Source organism: Microchirus variegatus, assembly GCF_963457635.1.
Source record: "Microchirus variegatus genome assembly, chromosome: 1".
Taxonomy (NCBI): domain Eukaryota; kingdom Metazoa; phylum Chordata; class Actinopteri; order Pleuronectiformes; family Soleidae; genus Microchirus; species Microchirus variegatus.
Window position 1 is genome coordinate 26,053,074 of NC_139802.1, and position 24,448 is coordinate 26,077,521.

Genomic DNA, 24,448 nt, shown 5'->3' on the forward strand with positions numbered 1-24,448 from the left:
TCACTATACTATCACAACTATTTCCTTTTCTAAGTGCTAACTGTTTCAAACAGAAGCATATTGCCTTCCCTTACAGTGTAAACTGAGCTCTGATCCCAGCACCATCACAATCACCTTACGTTTATGACGGTGAGGGTCTTCACCAAAATTAAATCCTAAAGCTATGCTACAGAAAAGCTGGCCGTGCTCAAAATGATGCTCAAATAGCAAAATAGTTTGGGAATTTGAAGCACCGTTTATTTTTTTTTAGTTTGTTTTTTTAACTAGCAGCCTGCACTCTCTGCCACAGACCAGGTCAGATGATTTAGAAAATCAGACCTCTGTATCTCTTCCTTTTTGTGTGAGTTTCCACAACGCTGGGTAGAAAATGTCAAATGAAGTGGATGCGGAGGTTGGTCATCTATCAGCATGCAAGAAGCTAAATGGAGAGAGAGGATTTATACATGACCCAGGACGAGGGTCAGCAGCTTTCAGCAGTCTGTGTGCAGTCTGTGTGCAGTCTGTGTGCAGTCTCCCGACTGGTCCCCAGTGTGATGTCCCAGGCATTTAGATGCCCACGCATGTCTCACCATCACCAGTGTCAAGAATTAGCCTGCTGACACGGTCAGTCAGCAAGCTCAGTCTGTGCTGCACGTCTGCTGAGCCTCTGTTCGTTCAAACTCCAAAAGGTCCCACTCACAGTTATTTGTTTGACAGCGTTTAACATTGGCTTCCTGAACCTCTTGACCACTCACTCTGTTGACTGTTGGAATCACCCTGCAGCTTCTTTAAAATAAATAAATAAATAAAAAATAAATAAAACAAAAAAACAATTACCTGACATCTGAATATGACTTTGTTTGACTTGGAAAGATAATTCATGTCGGGTAAACAAATCAAATCATCACAAAGGTACAATTAGGGACCATCTTGTCTCCGTTGCAGGGTTTGTTTGGGGTGGAATGTGGGCCATCTGTGCCTTAGTGGGAGAGGGGGAGGTGGGCTCAGAGCCGGTGCCGGGAGTCATGGCTGTAGCTGCCAGGTGAACTGCGATTGCGATGTGGTTTGTATGCATCCTGATAGGGGTCCTGGTAGTCCTGGTAAGGGTCCTGCTGCTCTCGGCTGTGCTGCGAGCTGGACGACATGCGGTTGCGTCCCTTGTGCGCCCGCTCGTTGTGGTAGTTTTCATCCGACGTCATCAGGTTGCGTCGTTCATTCGGGGTGGAGTGATCCCCCGTGTGGTTGCTCTGTCGCATTCTTTGGCTCTACGAATCATATAAACATACCAGTGGCACAGGTGAGGTCAGAAAAACACAGTCAATACACAAAATATGGTGTGGTTGGCATCAAATTAGCAAGGCCAGTGTTTTTTTTTTATCCACACAAAAACTTTCTGAAAACAGGTCTCAGAGTATGACAACAGGGTCTCTGCAGGTTTCAACAAGTCAAATTTAAGACTTTTTAAGACTTTTTTAAGACCATAATGAATACAATTTAAGACCCATTTCAAATCCATACTGGCAAAAAAGTACAAAAGACATGAAGGAAAATTGGAGCCACAATTCTTCTTAGCTATGGGCTTTCAAGTTTTCTCCGCTGCTATGCTAAGCTGAAACACACCGCGGCACGCGCACAGCACACTAGCTAGTGGTGCTCGATAAATTCTCACCAGGCATCACAGGTGGCCTACTTTAGTTCCATGTTGTAGTTGTAGTTGTAGATGTTATTGCATCCTCAAAAATAGAAACATTTAAAAGCGAGACTGAAGTTTATGCATGTTTTAAATAAAAGTAACGTTGATAGATTTTTAAGACCTTTCAAAATTATATTAAAGACCTTTTATGAGATTTTAGGAGAATTTAAGACATTTTAAGGCCTTAAATTCAAATGATTGGATTTAAGACTTTTTAAGACCCCGTGGATACCCTGGACAAGCTCAAAATGCCAAGCTTGCATTTTTGTGGAGACAACCAATACACTACTTCGGGAAAATGCTAGCTTATCTTTGTTGTCGTTATTGTTTGATCTGTTGCTTAAAGCTTAACTTTCTTGCATTTCTCACAGCATGTTTTAGAGTGCCATACGCTTATTAGGAGCAATTTAAGAAAAGTGTAAAAATGCAAGAAAGGTATATATATGTATATTGCAATATAAACCCATTTTAAAAAAAAGTTTGCATTAATTCTATGGCAGCAGTACAGCACCACTTCCAGGCCTGGTGTATGCACTACAGTGTTTAGTTATATATTTTAAAATAGAAATATTGTAATAGGAGTCAGAGCTATGAGGTATATACCTGCAGTCCAGAGATGCTGGTGGGGTAGGGGGTGAGGGTGGTGGGGCCCAGGTTGCGTCCCAGCAGGGGGTTTAGTGGTGTCGCCATTGAGGTATGGGTTGCTTTCCAATAGGCCTCCAGGTATTCAGCCAGATGCTCGCAGGCATCCTCCAGCTGGTTCTCATCCAGGATGATGTCGAACATTTCCTGTAAGAGGTCAGAGGACGGGGAGTGAGATGATCCAATGATAATGCTAAATAGCTTTATACAGTTTTGCCATTCACCTATTATTTTACACTCATACACATTCATACAGTGCATCTATGTGCAGCGCATTTTCTATCACATATCTTTCATACCACTCACACAAAAACTGCAAACTGGGGTTAAGTGTGTTGCCCAAGGACACGTCGGCATGTAGACTAGCAGAGCTGGGAATCAAAACCACAACCTTCCAATTGAAAGATGACTCACTCTACCACCAACCCTCACAATTACACATATAGGAGGAGTTCAACAAGCCGACAGTGGGTGAGTATGAGAATGTACCGGAGGACACTGGGCTAATTTGTCTGCTGCCACCAGCTGGACGTTTAGGTGTTTGCTCTGGGATTTTCCTCTGGACTTGACAAGTCTCTGCAGAACCTGGATAACAGAAAGAGATATTTGATTAGAGCACGTAACAATAAAAACTAAACACAATATACAAATGTTTATTTGTTTTACCGGCAAGGTAACTTGGTATTGTCAATGGAGGAGCAGGAAAGACATTACATATTATCTCGCAGGCTGAATAAAATTGAATGGCAGGCCAGATTGTCACGAGGAGGCAGATGTGCTAGTGTTTGTTGTTTAGTTAGTGTTTTAGTTCGTTTTAAGTCACGTTTTTAGTTCATGTCATGTTTTGGTGTTGGTTTAGGTTCACTTCCCCTTTTATTTTGGTAAACACTCACACTTCCTGTCGCGCTGGCACTGCATCCACCTTGACACACCTTCCCTTAATTCCCTCATGCACTGCACCTGGTGATCCTCAGTAATCACACACACCTGCACTTGATTTCCTCTTCCCTTTATAATGTCCCCAATTCCCTCAGTCAGTGTCAGTGCGTTGTTTATGCTTCACGGAGAAATCATTGCTCCAAGTCTTATCGCAAGTATTTTGAAAACTCAAGTGAAAATAGGTTTTGTTATTTTGTGTTACGAACCAGTTCTTGATTTCATGGAGTGTTTTTTTTTCTTTTTATTATTTGCAGAGAACAATCACAAATGCAGAATACAGAACAATGTTATTGCTACACCTTCCGAACACAGATGTGGCCCGCGAGCCTCAAGTTTGACACATTTTCCCGAAATAAAATGGAAACAACTCTGAATGTGACTGAGCTTCTTAAACCATTATTTCTTTGTTGTTGCATGTTGCATGTTGCAAGTAAAGTACCTTTGGTGAGGAGACCTTCACGTGGACAATGATGGGGGCCAGTGAGGTCTTGAGGAGCTGAGCCGGGTGGTTGATGGTGTCAGCGTCCAGCACCACCAGCTGCAGAGAGCGAGCCAACTCGAATATCCTCTCAATCTCACTCTGCACCTCCGCTGTTAAGAAAACATCAAATGTTATCACAATTCATTTTTGTTTTGATTTAAGCTTTCAGAGTAGGAGTTGATTTTCAAGGGCCAATATGAGGCATTTTATAATATATATAACATTCTCTACAAAGTGCCTTACTGTGGCTGGAGTCTCTTACTGCTTAACAGAATTCATTAAAAAATTTCAGATTCAAGATTGGGCTGCAAGTCAATGCTGTTGACAAAAATCGATGTGAAACCATGTGAAACATCTCACTTTCTATGCTATGGGAGTATTTGGACACAACACACCAAGGGAAAAATATAATGTGTAAAATTTGCAAAGCCGAGCTCATCAGTTATGCACAAGCATTTGAAGGGGACAAATGCTGGAGTTCTGGACAATGTGGACACGACTTGGTAAGATATTAAGCTTTTTAAATGGCTAAAGTGAGCCATTGAGTAATTGTGTGATTTACAGTATGATCCCATTAGTTGACTAATCATTTAAATTATCAATGACTAGTCGACTATCAAAATAGTTGTTAGTTGCTGCCCTGGTATTTGTAATTATTCCTGTAAATGCATATTGGTTCCAAGTATCTGTTTATTGGCCTCATTAATTGCTCATTGATATCCGGCCTGAAAAATCAATATCAGTGGAATCTTTTTTCAGTGTGCAGTTTTTCTGCTTTTCTCTGTGACGTCACGTATGTGGCTTCAACGGAGAGAATTAGACACTTCACTTAGGAGAAATTAACATTTTCAGTTTTTCAAAACAATCTGTTTTTTATCCATCCATACACTGAAAATTGAATAAAGTTTTACATTCAGAATGAAGAGCAGTGTTCCTCTGCTCAATGACATATGACACATCTTTAATGCTTACCTAAGCTGGAGCGAGTGTTGGACCTCTCAATGATGGCTCTTTTACTGGGGTTGTTGAGAACTGACCTCTTGGCTAATGATATATCTGCTGTGACACGTGTTATTGATATCCTGAAAAAATAATATATATATTTCATAATATTTCACAATCCAAGATTCATTCACTGTACATAAATTACTGGAATCTGATGTTACTTTTGTATCAGCCAATACAATAATCCAATACAATCCAAAAATCCTATATATATCGCATGATTGACTATGCACAGGCAGTAAAAATGTAAATAAAATTAGCAGCATTTTACCCGAGTCATGTTGCCTGGGCTGTTTCTTCTTTATGGGAGAATAATATTTTTTTACAAAGTTGGATAATTACATTTTAAATGTGCTGTTAACATCTTCACCTCAGTAGATATCAGACACAAAAAAGTCAAAACATCCCTTCAAAATAAAATGTGCAAGTTAATGAAAAGAGACATCTGAATGGTCATCACAGACACAAACTGTCTCACCTGCCATCAAATCTGTGCTTGAGGAAGTCAAACAGGGCTTTTTGCATCATGTCTGTTACCTGGAAAGACAAAGAGAATATACAGTTTTAAAACTGGCTTTAATGTTATATTCCTAAAGCAGACAAATCTTAATGTAATTCTCTATATTTTACAATCTTACATAATGACTTATGATGCAGCATATATTCTTTTACATGCATGCAAATGTGTGTTACTTAACACCAAGAATGAAAAATTATGATGAGGTATGCTGCATTATAGAAAGATCCATATGAACTTCACTTTACTTAAAGCATACATCAAGGTGCTCGTTCTATATAATGTGCGTAATTATGCATCATCATAAATAACAATTAACAAAATAAAATCAACAAAATAACATTGAGTGTGAATCCTGAAATGTTAGGCCTGTATGGATACCAATACATAAAGTGTCACAGTATTGGTATATACATGGCTTTGTTTTATTTCTATTTAGTATTTCTTAAAATATATTGTCCATATTTTATTTTACAGCAATTTACAAATATAACACTTGATTTTAAAAACATACTTATTTATTTATAATTAATGACCTTTCATGGCCCACACAATTCCAATTATCTAAATTATGCACAAATTTTCTCATGTCACAATTTATATTATATTTATTTATATAACATCGGCAGATGTTAGTTGAGTTTTGTTTTGGGAGTCACATTTTTGTCATTTCCTGTTTTATTTTGGTGAGAGTTCCCTTTCTGTTTTTTTGTCGCTGCCTTCATGTTGTCCTAATTTCCCTGAGTGTTTGGTAATGGTTAATTCCCTGATTGTCAGCACCTGGCCCCACTTCCTTCTTCCCTTCTTAAGTTGTTTGTTTCCCCGTGTTCTCTGTCAGTGACTGAGTGAATGTCTTCAAGCTAAGCTATATATCCTGATTCTAAGCCATAAATAGAAAGTTTGGGAAACATTGTTATCAACTATTCAGCACTGTGTAATTGTATTTATTTTTTTAAATGTTATTATACACTATGTTGTTCCTCATTGAGTTTAAGCACAGTTTATCTTCCAATAATGACTAATTGCTGTTGTCTCTCATAACGAACACAGTATGACACACTGACACTAATATTTTACATTTAAAAAAGCAGGGAAACCAATTAAATGCGGAAATTTTTTCCAGAATAGCTCAAATCTACAACATATTTCCATGTGACCTCTTTGACTTTGACTCATTAGTCTGGCTGCAGTCTGATATGTTACGTGGGCGATGATGCTGACACACTCACTATTAACTGCGTCAACACGGAGCTATTTTGGGTGAGAGAAGGAAAGATGGCCACAACTTGTCAACTTTGCTGTGTTTTTTCACCAGTAACACCGAGAATCTATGTGATATTTATAATGTCTTCAATAAAAAAAAAAATATTGTACTGGTAGCTCACCTCATAACCCTTGAGTGAGGGTCCCACCAGCACCACAGGCCTCATAGAGGGAACCACGTCATATGGGGGGATGTGCTCCATCTGTCAGTGTGAACATATTTCAATCAGAAGCGGCCAACTTATAATGAGCTGATTTACAAGCACAGTGAAACATTAAACCACAGTCACAAACCCTGATATATCCCCATGTTGTTACATGTGGCAAATGATAATGAATGAACAATTGTTGATACACAATGTATGAAATGTAAAACTCACTATTATATCAAATGACTTCAGACATACAGTCGGTTCAAAGCCAATTATTTGCAACATAGATGGACGAATATGACTAACTACGTTAACCCATTCACATAATACCACAGTTAGATATAACAGCACACCATGTCTAAGTGGTAATACTACATACATAGTTTAAAAAAACATGAGCAAAATTACTTACTGTATTTATTATTATTGCCTGTCTTTAATTACATAACTGGAGCCTCCATGCAATTGTTTTTCATATAAACAGTGCGATAATTGCTCTCTTATGTGTCCTTAACATCAAAATGGTGATGATTTTGGCAACTTCAGTGGGCTGAAGTATTTTGGGCTCCAGGTTATGACATGAGGAACGTTCTCTCGGAGCAAAAAAAGTGTCAGAATTTTTGTGTTTCTGTCATTTCATGATAGCATCAGAAGCAGCAGCAACAACAACATTCTCGTAGATGGTAAACAAGGTGGTTTTACCAACTGGTCACCAACTTACCACTTTCTGTTTCTGCTTTCCTGTAGGAGGGAGAGAAGACAGGGACAGCATTGTCAGTAGCTGCTGGCAACGAGGAGGCCACACACTGTATTTCATCACAATCCTATTAAAGTGAAGCAATAATAATGATATCATATTATTATAGCATGTGAAAAGTGTTATTATTGTCCTATGGTTATATTCACAATATCACATGAGTGCACTTCAGAGGGGGGTTCATAGTCTTGACGTTGGGTTCACACTGTGGTAAGCTCCAGTCTCAGAGCGCCTGCAGTCCTCAACTGGAGGAAGAGGAGGATGATGGGAAAATGTACCAAACAACTCTGAACGGCAGTGAACTTATGCTCTACACAGAAACATGGGATGGTTTTTGAGAGGCTTATACTCTATGTGCTGTTGTGGCTCTAAGCTGGCTGCTAACATCCCTCTCCCTTTGTCTGATGCTCTCACCTGCTGATGAAATGAGTGGTCGGATAGAGGCAGATACCTCATCCTCTACACTGGAAGAAGAGTTCCCTCCAGACTTACTGGAAAAGACAAGAGGGAATAAAAAAGAGAGGAAAGAAAGAAACACACCGTGGTATTAATGTGGCAAATGACAGAGCACTTTAAAAGGCCTAAAATGATCAATCACTGCAAAGGAAAGGTGTAAAACATAAATAAATCATCATAATTCTAGTTCATACTACCTATTATTTCAGATTATTAGTCTAACCGACAAGGAGCCAATCAGTTACAGAGGATCATAATCAGGAGTTAAATTTTAGATTTTTCATTTTGAACTAAATTAGCTCCTAAAGAACAAAAATCATTTATAAACAGTAAAAGCTTTATTAAAATAACATAATTAATTTGTCTAAGAAGGGCAATATATCAATATCTTTATTGTGACATTTTCTTAGATTTGCATCATATCGTGATAAGGTACTGTATCTGTGATGACTTTTCCTAAAAATCCTTGAACATTAAAAAGCCAAAGAAATAAACCAGGTAAAAACTGTATTTTAAGATCATGTAATATGGATCATAAACAGTGGATATTTATATATTTTTTATTAGACTGTATTTACAGTGTATTATCGCTCTCCTTTGAGAAGCACAAACATCTCAAAAGAAAACTTCTCATGAGCCCAGAGAAACAACTCGTGTGGAGCTTTATATCTCGATGTATATTGTGCATTGGGATATATCCTAAAAATAGCCATATATTATTTATATGCCATATTGCCCTGCTTTACAGACATATATTGCAATATATATTGGTATCAAATTAGTTAAATAGCATTTGCCCTATGTCTAAACTTCTCACACAGTGGGAATGAAATTATTCTTAACAGACATGAACTGATGCAAACAGGAACAGTTCTGTTTTTTTTCAAGAAAATAAATAATAAAATTATTTATTATAATAAGTTAGGATAATAATTCATATTTTGATAAGTTCATCTATTAAATTCAAACATTTTATGTAATTACTGCAACAGAAGGAAGTGATCAGAATTAATAATAGAGTTTAAATGTATTACTGTTTGCTGAGCAGTATAACTCAAAAAGTAGACAAAATGCTTTGATTTAATGATCTGCAAATATAGATTATGGCACAAGGAAGAAATTATTAGATTTTTGGTGATGATTTGGATTCAGGAACTGAGAAGCCTTGGTTGAGGTTTGTACTCTTTGAGTGCTTTCTCTAGCTTCACATTTTACAACGCACCATGTTCAACTAATGTATTAATTAGGCATTTTTTGCCTAAACCACTGGGTGATAACATTTTACTTTTTAGGGCTGTCAGTTCAGACCTTTTGGCCAACATGATCACAAGCCTGGTCCGTCAGGGCCGAGGAAAGGCGTTTGGGTTTGGGCTCAGACAGAGATTCTAAACTCTAATCTACAGTGTGTTGAACTTAGAGAAGCGACTTCAAGATGTATTCAAGACAGCTCGTAAATTTCATCACTTCTGAAAACACACACAAAGTCCAAGAACTAAATGCTTGCTGCTGACGCCACCTTGTGGGACACAATGTACCACACATTAGGTAGTCATTTAGATTTGTAGATTTAATTTATATATTTTTAATATATCTTGAATAAACACTGTAACTGTAGTGAATAATCAAATACTCATCCCGAGTATAAATAATGTATACACATGTTTGTTTCCCTACATTGACAATAAAAGCTATGCAGAAAAACAACACCTATCTTTTTCATTCGTCATTTCCTTTAAATTTGAAGTTTCTCTCTAAATGTCAGATATTTGTTGGACAGCAGCGTCTCTCACAGACAGACCTTAGTTTAAAGCTACAGTGAAAATACTGTCCTGGTTAATGGGGTTCAGACCTCTCCTCATCTGAGCGGCTCACTGCCACAAAAGAAAAATCTAACTAGTAAGTGAAATGCTGAAGTGCTTGAGTCAAATGGGATTACTATGAAATAAAACAGCAAGACTGGAAGATTATAATAAAAACTAAAACAAATAAGTTAAAAAATGAAGTTGTTTAATTAGTTAGCTAACTAATAGACTAAGATAATAACTAATTAACTAATATAATTAATATAATTAACTATATCATAAAAATGTGTATCTTATTTTATAACAACTGTAAGATTTATATTTATTTTTATTATTGCCAAGCATCATGGCAAAAGATTTACACAGGAAATAGTAGAAAGCCAAAGTCAGTGGCTCTTATTTTGAAAGCCATGTTTAAAGGAAATGGTGCTATGTAAGATTAGCTGATGATTATAATGTATGAAGAAAATAAAGCCCAGTCAGTTGGTGTATTTTATTTTATAAGAATAATAACTAAAAGGAACGATAACATAAGAATAAAGGCCTTTGCACACCGGACACTTTTTTTCGCACGTTTGTCCAATCAATGGCAAAATTGCAACTGTTATTTTTACCGATCGTGGTTGATCATATCAGGGGATCTGTGTCTGGTAATACATTTATTGGATATATTTTAAACCCACTATTGGTCGACATAATACCAGTAAATATCATGCACCCTAACATACATAATGGTTTTACAGTCCGTTATTGTTGCCTTATTATGTGAGAGTTCTTTGCTGCTGCTCAGAGCTGACATTGAGGGGGAGCCAGATTAATCGGTACGATCAATATATTTGCCATTTTTTAACAATCATTGGACTATTTATTAATCGGCCAATTATAACAGATTCTGCATTTTTGTTGTCAGAAGTTGAAAAACCTATAAGTGTAAGCCATGTTGCCATCTTTTGGAAACACCTGGCAACCCACAAGAGTCTTATCCTCCACACGATGTGTTGCAGGGCCCTTGGTGCCAATCCCAGCTGAGATAGGGCAAAAGGCAGGGTACACCCTGGACAGCTCGCCAGTCCATTGCAGGCCCACACTGAGAGAGACAACCATTCACTCTCACACTTACACCTATGGCCAATTTAGAGTCTCCAATTAACCTCTGCATATTTGTTTGCACTGTGGGAGGAAACTGGAGAACATGAAAACTCCAAAAGCCCTTGTTCTGACCGGGTCTTTTTGCTGCATAGGCAACAGCGCCATTGTGTGGCCTACAGTTTTACAAAAATATAAATATAGCTCCTTTAAAGGAACAGGCTCAGGTTTTGAAAATTAACATATAATATGAAGCTTAAGAAATAGTCATATGGTATATCTCACTAACATCTTATAATGAACCAGTTCAGCTGATTATTATGTCCATAGTTTCATCTGATTTTACCTCCCTATTTGTTTGTGTTTCCATTAACTACACAGCATATGACTAGAACTATAATGTGCTGTTGTTACTTACCCTTGAACTCGTCCTCTCTTTTGCTCCTGCTGGAGCCGGATGTTCTCAAGCTTCAGAGGACTGGGGATGAAGCCGATCTCGCAGCCCTCCTTCACTAACCGACCTATCCACCAGTCATTGTTGAACTTCTGAGCAGCATAACGTCAAAGGGGAGATTACTAACGTACAAGGAAAAAATATTTTGGCTGCTGGACATGCAGCAGGTGTTATGTTTGACGACAAACTATTCACATACCTCTTTTATATGGAGGAAATCCTTGGCATCGAAGGAGATGGCAGTGGCTGGAACTGGAACATCCTCATCCAGTGCACCACAGTAGCTGACATTGGTCCTTACAGCAAATGCCACTGGTTTGGCCTACGTGATCAATAAAAGGCACTCGGTGAGTAATCTGAAGGGAATTCAAATCCCTTGATCAGCCTTTACCTTAGCCTTTAGTCCTCAGAACCAGGATTGAGAAACCCTGATATTCAGGACTAATCTAATAATAATTAAGGTGCATCAGGCCATGTACATGCCTGTCTTGATGTTGCCTCTGTTTTCCTTGGCCAAGTATATTCAATTCCTTTAACTCAGGGGTGTCACACTCATTTTAGTTCAGGGGTCACATAAAATAATAGCATGATAACCTATAAACAAGATCTCCATTTTTTTTTTACATTTAGTGAAGTATCTTGTTTTAATTTCTTGAAAAAATAATACATTTCAGCAATATTATGCAAAAGGTTACCATTTACACATGTGCATAACAACTTACAGATCACAGTTGATCTACAAAGGCTCAAAACATTTAGTCACAGGTATCTGACAAATATGTTTTTTTTTTTTTTTTAATAATTTTAACAAATTCATCCTTGGGGCCAGATTGGACTGTTTGGTGGGCCGGTTCTTGCCCGCGGGCCGTATGTTTGACACCCCCACTCCCATTATGTTAGACTATGCTGAACCGAATTTTAATAATAATTTTAGATTGTGTTGAACCCATTGCATAAAGATCAATAGATAGAACAAAAAAGGCCTTGAACATAAAGCCCCAGAAAGGAGGAGAGACAAAGCGGATCGGTGTTTCCAGATGGAAAATACAGAATTATCATACTGTGACTTTTAAATGATTGTATTTTGACAAATATTATCGTACAAACTGAAGCAATTTGCAAAAGCGCCAGAATACTACATTAAATAGCAAAAATGTGCTATTAACATGGAGCTTTTGTCATTTGAATAGAAGGCAACGGTTCATTGCGTAACACAGCAACCACATCTGATCTTACCTTCAAAATAAAAGCCAAAAGATCTACACACCATTAGCCTGACGAGCCAGACCCACATCAAGATGTAGGGTCTGGGAACTCTCCATAGGCAGGGCTCAATCGGAGGGGTCGGATAACCGCTTGTCTTTCAAATTCCCTCTCCACGCAATAGGATAGCGCTACAACCAATCAGAGCAACGAAGGAGGTGACGAAGTCAGAATGACGGAAAAATGAGGTGTGGGAGTGCTCTGTGTTTATGTGCTGTTGTGAAGTTTGGTGAAGACATGTCGTAAATCAAATGTTGTAATGGAGATCAACGACTGTTGCCGTTTTTGTGAAAGGAATTTGAAGATTTCGGGCGTCATTGCACATTCAACAAACATCTTTCAAAGACAGAAGAAAAAATAAACTGTTGCAGAGAGATTACAACATGTTGGAGTGGCGATAGGTGACACACCGGCAAAGTCAAAACGACTTTGTCAGCGGTGTCTCACCGTTTTTTCGAGACTAGATCGCGACTTGCCGGTGTACTGGAAATGGGTGGAGGGCGAAAAGGACGTGGAAGCCTCCGCAGCAGAAGGTCGTGCAGATAAAAGAGACCGTGAGCTGTATTGTTACATATATTGTAATATCATGTGACAGTGTACAATAGCCTGGTTTTCATTACAGGCATGTTTCCAACTAGTTTTGCCGGCAGCAACATCATTTGATAACATGGTTTACATGTACTACCCCTGTTTTCAAACGCTCTAACCTAAGCTGTTATGGTCGTCATAACGTTAAGCCCGCCTACCACGATGTGATTGGGCCGTCCGTTTCTCGATTTCTCAACTCCTAAGCTCAATGGAGCGTAGCTAGACTGCCCCGCCAGCCAAATTACATTTGCTGCCGGTAGGGGCTTCTAGAGTTCTAGGCTAACACACCATGCCACTACTATAGTTATCGTAGTAGTGCCCCCCCCCCCCCAATAGATTGCTACCTTAGCTCTCTCCAGTTGAATGGTGGCCTGCTGCTCCCTCTCCTGACGGCTCTGTCCCGGTCCTTGGCTCTGGCTGGGGCTCTGGCTCTGGCTCTGGCTCTGGACCTGAGCCTGGACCTCCCGCTCCTCCTCCAGAGAGACATCTGAGTCTGATGGTCTACTAGTATATGAATCAGCTGAGCCCTGAAGAACAGACACGATTCTTACATTATATTCTTACTTGTACCTCTTTTGTACCTCTCACACCTCTGACACTCTTTGTATATGATTAGGTGTATCAACCAGCGAATACAGCACAATAATTAAATAATGAATAAAAACAATAAATGCATCTGTTACACTGCAAAAACAGCCCCATGAGGAATAAGTCAAGTATTCCTATATTGATTAAAAAAATAATAATAATTGTTTCAAGCTGATATTGCTTGGCTAGCATTTTTAAAACTAGCTTGTAAATCTAGTCACTTACTTTTTTAAAACCAAAAAATAGTCAGGCCAAGATTTTTTTTTTTTTTTTTTTGTCATGCACCGTCGTCCCAACCCCCGCTCCATATACCCCATAGTAATGTCCGTATACCCGTTGTTACTGAGTTTCACCGTAATGCATAGAGTGACCACGATTTTGGCTTTTCGCGATCATAAAAACATTTGAATCGAAGAAAAACGATTAATGCGCCGCGCGGCACGGTGTGTCTGTAAATTCCTACGCTAGAAAAAGACCTTGAATGCACCAGTGTTACTGCGGCTGAAAATTACGTGTGTGGATCAATAATGAGCAGAGAACGTGGAAACACGACAGAAAGGAAGCCTTTGGTTTAGTTGAAATGTAGGACAACATCTACATCTTTCTGCAGTGCTTTCAAACGCGTGCTCTTCATATTATTGATCCACACATGTCACTCGCTAACTGCAGGCACGTAACTGGTGCGTTCAAGGTGTTTTTCGTACATACACGATCAACAACAAAGGGCTTGTGAAGCTTGTGAACATTTTTTCCATAAATAAAATATATCCACTGGACACATAAATCCTCTGAGGCTGGAAGTTTGTGTAAAACACTGTGCTCAGCTGTGCAGCCACTCTTCCTCCCTCGCCTGCACTCTGTATTTCACAGGGACAAGGAGGAGCTACGGTGGAGCTGTGAAGTACTCTGCCTGGCAGGGTGCCAATATTCACGGTGAAATGTGTCGCTATGTCGTCATTCCGAGGGAGGTTAAAGCATCGCGTGTTTTATCGCCTATACTTACACAAAGTGGAACCACTAAAACATGACTGAGTCTTGTTTTTTCACATTTTGGGGACTGGTATGGCCCCCTGAGTCCCAAATATCAGTACTAAAATGATTAAAAAGTTGATTTTGCACAATATGGGCCCTTTAAACAAACTAGGGTTGGGCTGTGAGTTTTAAAATGACAACATCTTTCAAACGCAGTTTAGAATTACAGAATACAGTTTCTACCACATCTTAAAGCAGGGGTCTAAAACTCAGGTGAGCAGGGGGCAACTAAATGCCTAGTTTGTTCAATAGTGCACAATTAAATATATCCATGATGCAAAATGAGTCTGTAAATAAAAGACAAACAAAACATACAAAAATAATTATAACTTGATAATGAGTACACTGCACTAGTCTATCTGTCGAGCGGGTAAGCAAGTTGTGTCTGTGTGCGACTGTGACGGGCATATCTCGCTGACCCTCAGTCAGATCCACCTAAGATTTTGGATATGAGTTGAGCATGGCTTGATGGTGCGCATCCTTGATTTTCATTTTCATCTAAATTTTTGTTGATTTATCACTCTACACCATGCAGGGGCGCCGACAGGATTAATATGTGTTTATTGTACAGACATTGTGTACAAGCTCATAACTTTAAGGACTGATGAGTATTTTATTGTGATAAGAGTGAGTCCTTTAAAAATGCATGGATGTGGCCACAATGGATGTGGTTCTACAGGTCGCGAATAGCCTACTGCTCTCTTTATATTGGTGAAATACCCTCCGATAATGTAGACAATTGACTACTGGTAATAAACGATATTTGTGTCATAGCCTAGCCCGACAGTTTTCATTAGCCCTAATAGCTCGACAGTTGAAGAATTTTGAATTCATTTACGTAGGACGTGTATCGCAGCACTTCACTGTTTCCAAGGGGACAAGTTTCAGGGGAGCTCCACCTCATGTCTAATTGTGTGGATAGGTGCATAGGTCTGACTTTGGTGATAGTCACGCCAGGAATACACTATCAGTAACCCAATTCGCTCTGGATTTCCACAGCATATACTTCCTACGGGCACTGCACTAGATGCTAAAAATGCACTCAACAAAAGTCAGAAATCCCGGGACAGATGCACCCAAACGATAAGATGTTACGTTACATTATAAAAGACTTCAAGTGCGTGGTTCACATCGACCTGTGCCAAGTCGTGAGTGGTGGTTTGGCACTGTGAATGTGGAGCAGGTAAAATGATGATAATGTGAAGAAGAGTTGCCAGGAGCACTTCCTCTGCAGTCAGCAGTTTGTATGACCACACACAGCCAACATCATGCTTTTAGGCAATTCTTCATTTACAAGAGAAAGAGGAGGAAGACACTTTTTATGCCCTCTGACCCATCTCGTGAAATCACCTCATGAAAATGACAGTCCATCCCAACCCTGAGCATTTGGACAGCACAGCATTGTCAGTGTATATAAGTGATGTTATTTATGATCAGTAGACTTTATGGTTTAATAACTTCTGGTAGCCATGGTAACAATGACATTGAGGCGTTCAAGTTGCTTAGTCATGGGATAAAACTTGTTTTTTCTTTGTTCGGTTGTTGTTTCAAACCAGTGTTGTATATGTGTCATTTTCGTACTGCACTGTAACTAATCAACAGCCTTAATTGTGTGTATTACAATACTGTGACCATGTTCTTTCAAAATGAATCCACAAATTCAGAATTTTAAGCCAAACAACACTTACAGCACAAGACTTTTTAACATTTCCGTTTTTAAAAAAGCATGAAAAATACCATGTAGAGGAGTGTTTGCGTCCATGTTTTTTTCAACTGGAACACGGTGTACTACATCACTCCCAGTTCCAACTTCTGATAAATTTTAGCCTGAACAACAAAGTTTAAAGTTGTAAAAACAATAAAAAATGTCATAGTAGCCTACAATTCTACACATGGGTCAAAAGATCTGATGATTCAGTACAACATTATATTTACTTTTGTAAATTGTGTTTTTAATTTAAAATCTCTGATTTCTGAATGTATTGCATTTAACCTGCACTACTGTAACCACGAAGGAGCTTATATAAGCTCACATTTTTATCATGTGTCTGTCCCTTTCTGTGAGGACAGTTCATCCTTTCAAACATAGACACTTCTAGTAATTCAACAGCCCCTTTTTTGTGTTGCTTGGACATAAGTGGACCAACCGGGCTTCGTTTTGCTGTGTCGATCTAAGCAATCAGCCACTGATGATGATTCAATTAAGGAAGTCCATTAGTCTCAAGACGATCAATCAAGCTAGTCATCATACCTAAGCACTTTTCGCTGTTTTTTACAAGCCAGCAGATGCAGGGACCTGACTTCAGCACCCTGGATGTAATCATAAAGTGATGTGTCCAGGAAACTCAAATGAGGACTTTGTTAAAAAATGCTGATATGAAGGAGGAAACATGATGTGTTTGATTTGTTGTGTGTCACGCCACTATTTTTACACACCAAATTCAGCTTACACAACATGAGGAGCAATAGTTGATCTGGAGCAGCACAAAAAAACACACGATGAAGTCACTATGATGTCATCAAGGTTATCTGAGCTTACTAGAGGTTTGCAGTATATGAAAGAGCCTGTGTTACAAAATTATGAATTTTGTTGCCCTGTGGAAATAGTTTATTTTCCATTTGTATTTTTTAGTATTTTCCTTGTCCGTCTCTCACAGTTAAAACTTGACTGGCAGAAATGTCGCTGTGAGCATCACATCTCGTGTCAGTGTGGAGGCTTTGAGGTTGCATCCGAGTCTTTATCCAATGGAGTAGCTTTGGCATGTGACTCATCAGCATCAGAATCCACCTAATGACATCATGATGCATGTTTTTCGCTGAGCCTTGGCAGAGCCTGCACATCATGCGGTGAAAAATACCCTGCTACACGTTTGATAAATGTTGAAATGTGATGAGATGTGGGTGTTATGGGCCTTTAGGGGAAAGACACATGTAATTATAACAGAGTTCCATCTCCCTCTTTGAATCAGGGCTCAGTCCATCGCTTCACTAAGAGCTAACAACTAAATGGCTCCTCCTGACTCTGGTGGTTTCCTGATGGCATCAGCACACTGCAGCCACATACACATATCAGAGAAATAGATATACAGACATTATGTGAATGTCACACAACGGAAGACACCTGCCTCATGTGGGCACATATACACACTCTCTCTCTCTCTCGATCTCTCTCTCACCAACACCCACTGACCCAACCCCCCTTCCAACCAAGTACAGCCCATGATCACGCTTCGGTGTACTGTTGGCTAACCCATTAAAGGCCTCTTTCAGCTACTTCCATCAATAAAAACAGCAGCAGAAGCAGGGCACAAAAGCGGATTAACACATATACACTCAGATCCAGACACTCACCGCTTCCGAGTCTTCAAATCCATGCAGGTACAAATTGTCATACATGGAGGTTTGATATTCCAACGAGAGCCTTTAGAAGAATGAGGAATGAATGAAGAATGGGGAAATAAAGAAGAGTGGAGGTGGAGGAGAAAGGAGGCTCACAGAGTGAAAAACGGATGGATGACGACAATGGCTTCTCTCCTCTCTTTTTTTTTTTTTTTTTTAAATCCGCCCTCCCGTTGGATCACGCCTGGTCCTCCAGAGGCCCGTAGCTTGATGGATGCAGCTTCTCCCTGATCCCCACAGTGCTGCTGGCCGCCTCACATTATAGGATGGAGAGGCTCTCCCTGGAGGTAGCCCAATCCTGGCATTTCATCAGGCTTACACACACACATACATACACACACATATATATAACTCCACACACACCCACACAGACGCATGCATATACATATACACAGTGAGAGAAGCAGCAGCAGCAGCGTCAGAGCAGCGGATCCTTCCTCAATATCTAAGCCTGATGACAGAGCCGATGTGCAAGGAGCTGATTGGCTGACTGGGCCATCCACTCAGCTTGGATGAGCGCTCTCCTTGATTTTTTTTTTTTTTTAGTGTGGGAGGCAGTGGGGGAGGGGGATGGAGGAGTAAAATAGGGGAGCAGCATCCTCCATTTCCCTGTTACCTCTCATCCTCACTCTGCTGATTTATCCTCTAAAGAGCAGAAATTAAATGTACAGTGCATACATTCAAATATATATATATATATGTATATATATACAGAATTCTATGATCTCAGAATTCTGACTTTAACAGAGTCTGACATTCATCACAATATTGACACTAATGTCAGAGTTTGACATTCATCAGATTTCTTATTATAATCTCACTCTCCTGACTTTAATCTAGTATTCTGTAATTTTCCGATTGAAATTAAGGTCAGAATTCTGATAATTCCGTTTTAATCAGAATTCTGTCATATTAACTTGACTTCACCACTCTGGATGTAATCACATATAATAAGCTCGGAATTCTTAGAAAAATCAGAATTCTGGCACATTGTAACACATCCCCTTTATCTGGTGCTTATTAATTCATAGTCTCACGCTTTATCCTCCACATGAGGGTCGCGAGGCTGCTGGTGCCAATCCCAGCTGACATAGGGCAAAAGGCAGGGTACAGCCACTGTGGGAGGAAGCTGGATAATGTGGAGGAAACCCACGCACACATGGGCAGACTCATAATGTGCGTGGGTTTTGGTGCAAACTCCATGAAGAAAGGCCCTTGTTCCGACCAGGTCATGAACCAAGGTCTTTTTGCTGCATAGGCAACAGCACAACCATGACTACACCAACCATTGTAGTTTTTCCAAAACTTTTGGTTATTTTATTATTATGGATCTGTGATTAAATGTCTCAATATAAAAAGCTGCGGAAGTCTTTCTCACACTTCCAGGAAAATCATGTGACTATTTCAAAATATAAACATAATAATCACATTTCTAAATACAACGTGCACAGCATTTATATTTTAAAAGTAAAAATGCTGTAATTAACTGATAGATTTCCTTTCATGTGACTACTTCAAAATAAAGGTCTGTTTTAAATGCTGTTAATATGAATGTGCGAACACGAGATGTTTTTGCAGTCGGTTTGTATCACGCTCCACAGATCCTGACCATATCAGACTTTGAACACTTATAAAATAATATTTAGATCTCTTAGTCAAAACACAAGATTCTGAGGCAATCTGTTTCTTCCTGTATCTTAGCTCTGATACTGTCATCATTGATTCTGTCACAGACCAGATATGTGTACTGGATCTGGCCCCAGGGCCTTATGTTGCCTGTGTGTGTGAAAATCAACCTGATCAATAGTTGCAGGTTGGGCATAATATTAAAAAAGTATCATGTGCTGAGCAATCTGTCATTATCTTTTTTTTGTTTGTTTTTAATGTAATATTTCTGAAATTTAATAATAATAGTTTGATTGTCTTACTTAACATAATGTCCAGTTATTTGAGAAGAGTGAAGACAAAGTAGGTACAGACACATTTTACTGATTGTTGGTAGATCACTGTTATCTTGTAGACTAGAGTTGAATCCCATTAAGATCTTGGATGGTTGAACAATACTATGACAGATCTGAAAAAAAGAAATTCTGCATGTAAACATTTATAAATTGTGATTTTAGTTTAAGATACTCTCAAAACAAGAATTCTCAATTATCCTAATTATCCTTTAACCTTTTAATTATAATCCCAATTAAGTGAAGTAAATGTAAGAAAATACCAGATTTTTTTTTTCAATATATGGTGTGGTCATCAAGTAAACTATTAAATGAGTAATAACTTTAGAGTTACATGATTTTATTTCTAAATAAATATTTCCAATCTTTAAACCCAATTTCCAGAAAGGTTACATTTTGAGAGAAGGAGTTATTTTTTAATGACTGTTCCAAATTTCGACATACAGAATCTGATTGCTTGGACGACTGGTCTTAAGAGTGTGCCAATTTTCAGTGTGCTGCTGCTATCTTCATCTGCACTGTAAAAAAACAATAGTTATTTCATACAGCTCATAAGCACTGTACATGCTAGCTGTAGCAGCAGACAGATGCTTTTTGGAACTTGTTCATACATAATAATTCCAAGGCAGTGTCTGCATGTGAACTGCTGATCTGAAACAAAACACTCTATTTTGGTTCGTTTAGAACTCTGGACATGTGAAAGCAACTGGTTGATTTGGCGCACACCAAAGTACCACGTTTGGTGTGCGCCAAATGCTGTAGGTGTGAAAACACCCTTAAGGCCACATTATACTTCTCCGACTGCGTAATGCGTTATCCATCTGCGTCACCACGGAGACGCCTCGAGCCTTTATACTTCTGCGTCGTGGTGATGGACACACGCTGCAATTTCCTGCCCGATCAGTAGGTGTCGCTGCGCAAGGTTGTTCTGCTTCAGGCTACAGTGAGCAATGGCGTCCGAGAAAGAAAGAGAGAGAAAGACTTTCTTGTTGAAACAGTGGCCGTTTCTCACTTTTCTGTGTGACGGAACGCAGTTTTAAGATAATTTGAGGCGAGAAATTGGCCGTTTAGAGTCTAAACATGTGCTGTGTGTGTTAAGATATGACGTATTTATAGTTTGGCAGCGACGTTATCGGCGGGGATCAGCTCCGTGTCTGTGGACGCTCGGGTGCGCACTGTGAGCCGGCCAGTGTTGGGGAGTAACGAATTACATGTAACGACGTTACGTAATTTTAATTACAAAATGTACGTAATTGTAATCAGTTACATTACTGGGAGAAAATATGTAATTAAATTACAGTTGCTTTTGGAAATTTCAATGATTACAAATTAAGTTACATTGGAAAAAAAAATCGCCACAAAAGCTCGGATTTATCAGTTTTTTCCTCCCCATGGATTCATGTTTGTTTTTTTAGTTTTTTTCAAGTCAACATCCTCCTTCCAAAACTGACGCTTGTGATTGGCTCTCTCTGGTCATGTGTCATTCGACTCAACCGACAAACCGTACGGCGGCAGTCAGACTCAGCAGCGATAATGTCGGCAGCGCACAAGATTTTCCTGGGCTGGAAATACAAAAAACGCTTCATTCAGACAGAGCAGAACCTGGTCCCGACCAGTTTAATCATAACATCGGCTATAAAAGCGCCGCTGTTTAAAATCAGCCTCTTGTCATATTTGCAACAACACTGTTGCTTCAGGCTGTGATCAGGCTTTTTTGTATCGCTCATACTCTCTCCATTAAAACAACCTGCTCCTCTTGGCTGAAATCAGCCCATTGTCGCTCCATTTAGTGAGGAAGTGAGCCTCCTTCACAGTACAGACCTAAGGTCAAACTCATAACATGGTTAAAAAAAGAGTCTTTTATTATGTTGTTTTTATATAGTCTTAAGTACTGCTGAAAGGTTTATCACACTGTAGGTCTTAAAATGTATTATGTAAAATAAAGAGATTTCATTCAAAATTAAGAAAAGTAATCAAAATGTAATCTAATGTAATTAGTTACATTACTTTTATAAAGTAATTGAAATAATTACACTACTATTACATTTTCAACAGGGTAACTTGTAATTGTAACCAACTACATTTCCAAAGTAATCTTCCCAACACTTGAGCCGGCACAGAGCAGCTTCGCTCAGCCTGTCCTGAGGACCAATTGCAGCTCTTGCCGTCTCCGTTGTCCCTTGACGGAGTGACGGACACTTAAAAAATATTTTGTGCAGTCGGAGACGACGCAGAGGCTCTTCGACAGGCTCTACGTCGACGCAGAGGACTCTGCGTAACCTACGCAGAGCACTTAACGCAGAAGTATAAATTGGGCTTTACTTTCTTCATTTAAACCATTCATGAAAGTGCCCTCTTGATTCGCAAGACGCATGCTAAAGTAGCCTCGAGAGCAGGGCAATTATTTTCCCCAAGGGGCCACATGAGAAGCAAACTCCTACAGAATTAACTAAATTTAACTAAATTCTTCTCAGTACTCATTTTATCTCTTCGCACTCTATTTACATTTATTTTCTAATGTCTAACTCATGCGGGCAAGTCAGGGAGGGTAAGGGCCACATACGCCCAGATCTTCTCTAGAGTGGTAAAAACATGAGGAAATCAGGCAAAAAAAAAAATCTGGCACAAAAAAAATCATGAAAACAAAAAAAAAATCTGGCACAAAAAAAAGTCATGCAAAAAAATAAATAATCTGTCACAACAAAAAAAAAACAGGCAAAAAAACAAACTGCAGAGGCTTGACCATGTACCACAAGCAACAAGCGACTGACGGCTCCATGACAGCACACACCGCTTCTGTCTGAGCTCCACACCGACAGGATCAAGCAACTTGATCAGTTGCCTTATTGTATCTTGTGATACAACATACACTCTCTGGATCGCACGCAGGTGCAACCATCGGTACCCCTGCATCTGCCCCGTTCCAGCTATTTAATGTTTTATGAATGCGGCCACCTCCTCCAAGTTTGTATGGTTTATCCTCCTGAACAAACCAATTCCGACACAGTCTCTTCAGCGTCCTAATACTTATCACACACTGTGTTTATGAGCCAAAAGAGAGAGAATTTCCTTATTATTATAGCCGATTCTGAAGTACCGTTTAATCAACGCGTCTATAGAGGCAGCCATGGCCAATTAATTGGACTTTTTTTTTCTTGTGCCGGAATTCTTTCTTCTTTTGTGCCGGAATTTTTTTTTTTGTGCTGTTTCTTTTTTTTTTTTGCCAGACTTTTTTTTTTTTGTCTGAATTATTTTTTTTTTCTTGTGTCGCATTTTTTTGGGGGGGTTGGCCCTAATACTCCCTCGTACTACTGGCTGCCGTTCATATGTGGCCTAAAACAAAACACAAATAAAAGAAGGAGTGCCTTTCTAGTGGAGAAAAGTGATGCAAGATTCCCTTTCAACTTTGTTTCCTATGGGTGCACTTCCAATCAAAAAGGGTGCTGTTATGAAGTTCCCCACCGCCCCAACATGACAGTATCCCAAAGGGTGTAAGAGGAAATTATATTCAGTGCTGTATAGAAAACGCCCATCTCTGTGATAGAAATTACTTAAACAATAAAGTGTGACGGTCCATATATACGGCCACATGAAATTCAGTCCCCAGAGCCGGGCTGTCTTTGGACATGCCTGCTTTAAACGTACTAGTGGTGCCTGCCCCTCCAGGTGCCCTTTCAGTTTTCGCCCCTGCCCTTCCAAATGTCTGTGCATGCCACTGCTGATAGGTGCACATTCGACTGTATAAGTAAAGTTGTTTGCTTTCCCTGAATCAACAACAGCACCTTTAAGGCAAGGATCAGACTCAAATGATGAATGTGGTCTGGTCAGGAAAAAACCTTTTGAAGGATAAAAAAAACAACTGTTCAGTCGGAGTGGGCAAAATGAGAATCGTATCATTATATCGCAATAGTGGTTTTTGTTTGATATTTAATCGAATTTCAAAATAAAAGTGTCTGATTTGATAATGTATTTGTGATGCAAAATGAGTCTGTAAAAAACCCCTGAAAAGATTACAAAAGGCAAATCAATATGTAATTTATCAGGCAAATGTGTTTTATGCGATTTGACAGTTAACAAGGCAAACAGGCTTTTTTTGATAGAATATTTTATCATATACTAGCAGCACATAACTGCCCCTCCAGGTCAATGCAACAAATTACCCCTCTATACAATCCTAAAGTTGAAGGACTTGAATTGAGCAGTTTAGTGTCTACCTGTCTGAGGATGAAGCTGGTGGAGGTGGTGCTGCCATCAGACCTTTTGAGGCGACTCCTCCTTGAGTAGGTTCCTCTGTTCACCTGTAGGAGAACACAACTCCTTAATCGGCAGGAAAAAAAAACTTATCTACAAAATGCACCAAATTTTTTTGGTGCATTTTGCCACCAAAGAAATCA

At 39.2% G+C, this 24,448-nt stretch overlaps 1 protein-coding gene across 2 annotated transcripts in view; it reads right to left on the reverse strand.

Annotated features, from left to right (window-relative positions):
* Positions 1-983: 983 nt before the first annotated feature.
* Positions 984-24,448, reverse strand: part of LOC310924580 (voltage-dependent L-type calcium channel subunit beta-4-like) — a gene marked incomplete at both ends in the record, with an annotated part of 29,050 nt that continues 5,585 nt past the window's right edge. The window contains 13 exons of one of the 2 annotated variants that reach the window (XM_083886362.1): positions 984-1,244; positions 2,276-2,461; positions 2,804-2,899; positions 3,693-3,844; positions 4,707-4,816; positions 5,218-5,276; positions 6,642-6,722; positions 7,393-7,412; positions 7,843-7,919; positions 11,191-11,318; positions 11,426-11,548; positions 13,422-13,604; positions 24,269-24,352. In XM_083886362.1, the coding sequence (XP_083742488.1) occupies positions 984-1,244; positions 2,276-2,461; positions 2,804-2,899; positions 3,693-3,844; positions 4,707-4,816; positions 5,218-5,276; positions 6,642-6,722; positions 7,393-7,412; positions 7,843-7,919; positions 11,191-11,318; positions 11,426-11,548; positions 13,422-13,604; positions 24,269-24,352 (1,560 nt within the window). Of the gene's footprint in view, positions 1,245-2,275; positions 2,462-2,803; positions 2,900-3,692; positions 3,845-4,706; positions 4,817-5,217; positions 5,277-6,641; positions 6,723-7,392; positions 7,413-7,842; positions 7,920-11,190; positions 11,319-11,425; positions 11,549-13,421; positions 13,605-18,048; positions 18,094-24,268; positions 24,353-24,448 lie in introns of those variants that run through there. The other variant, XM_083886363.1, reaches the window with a different exon arrangement.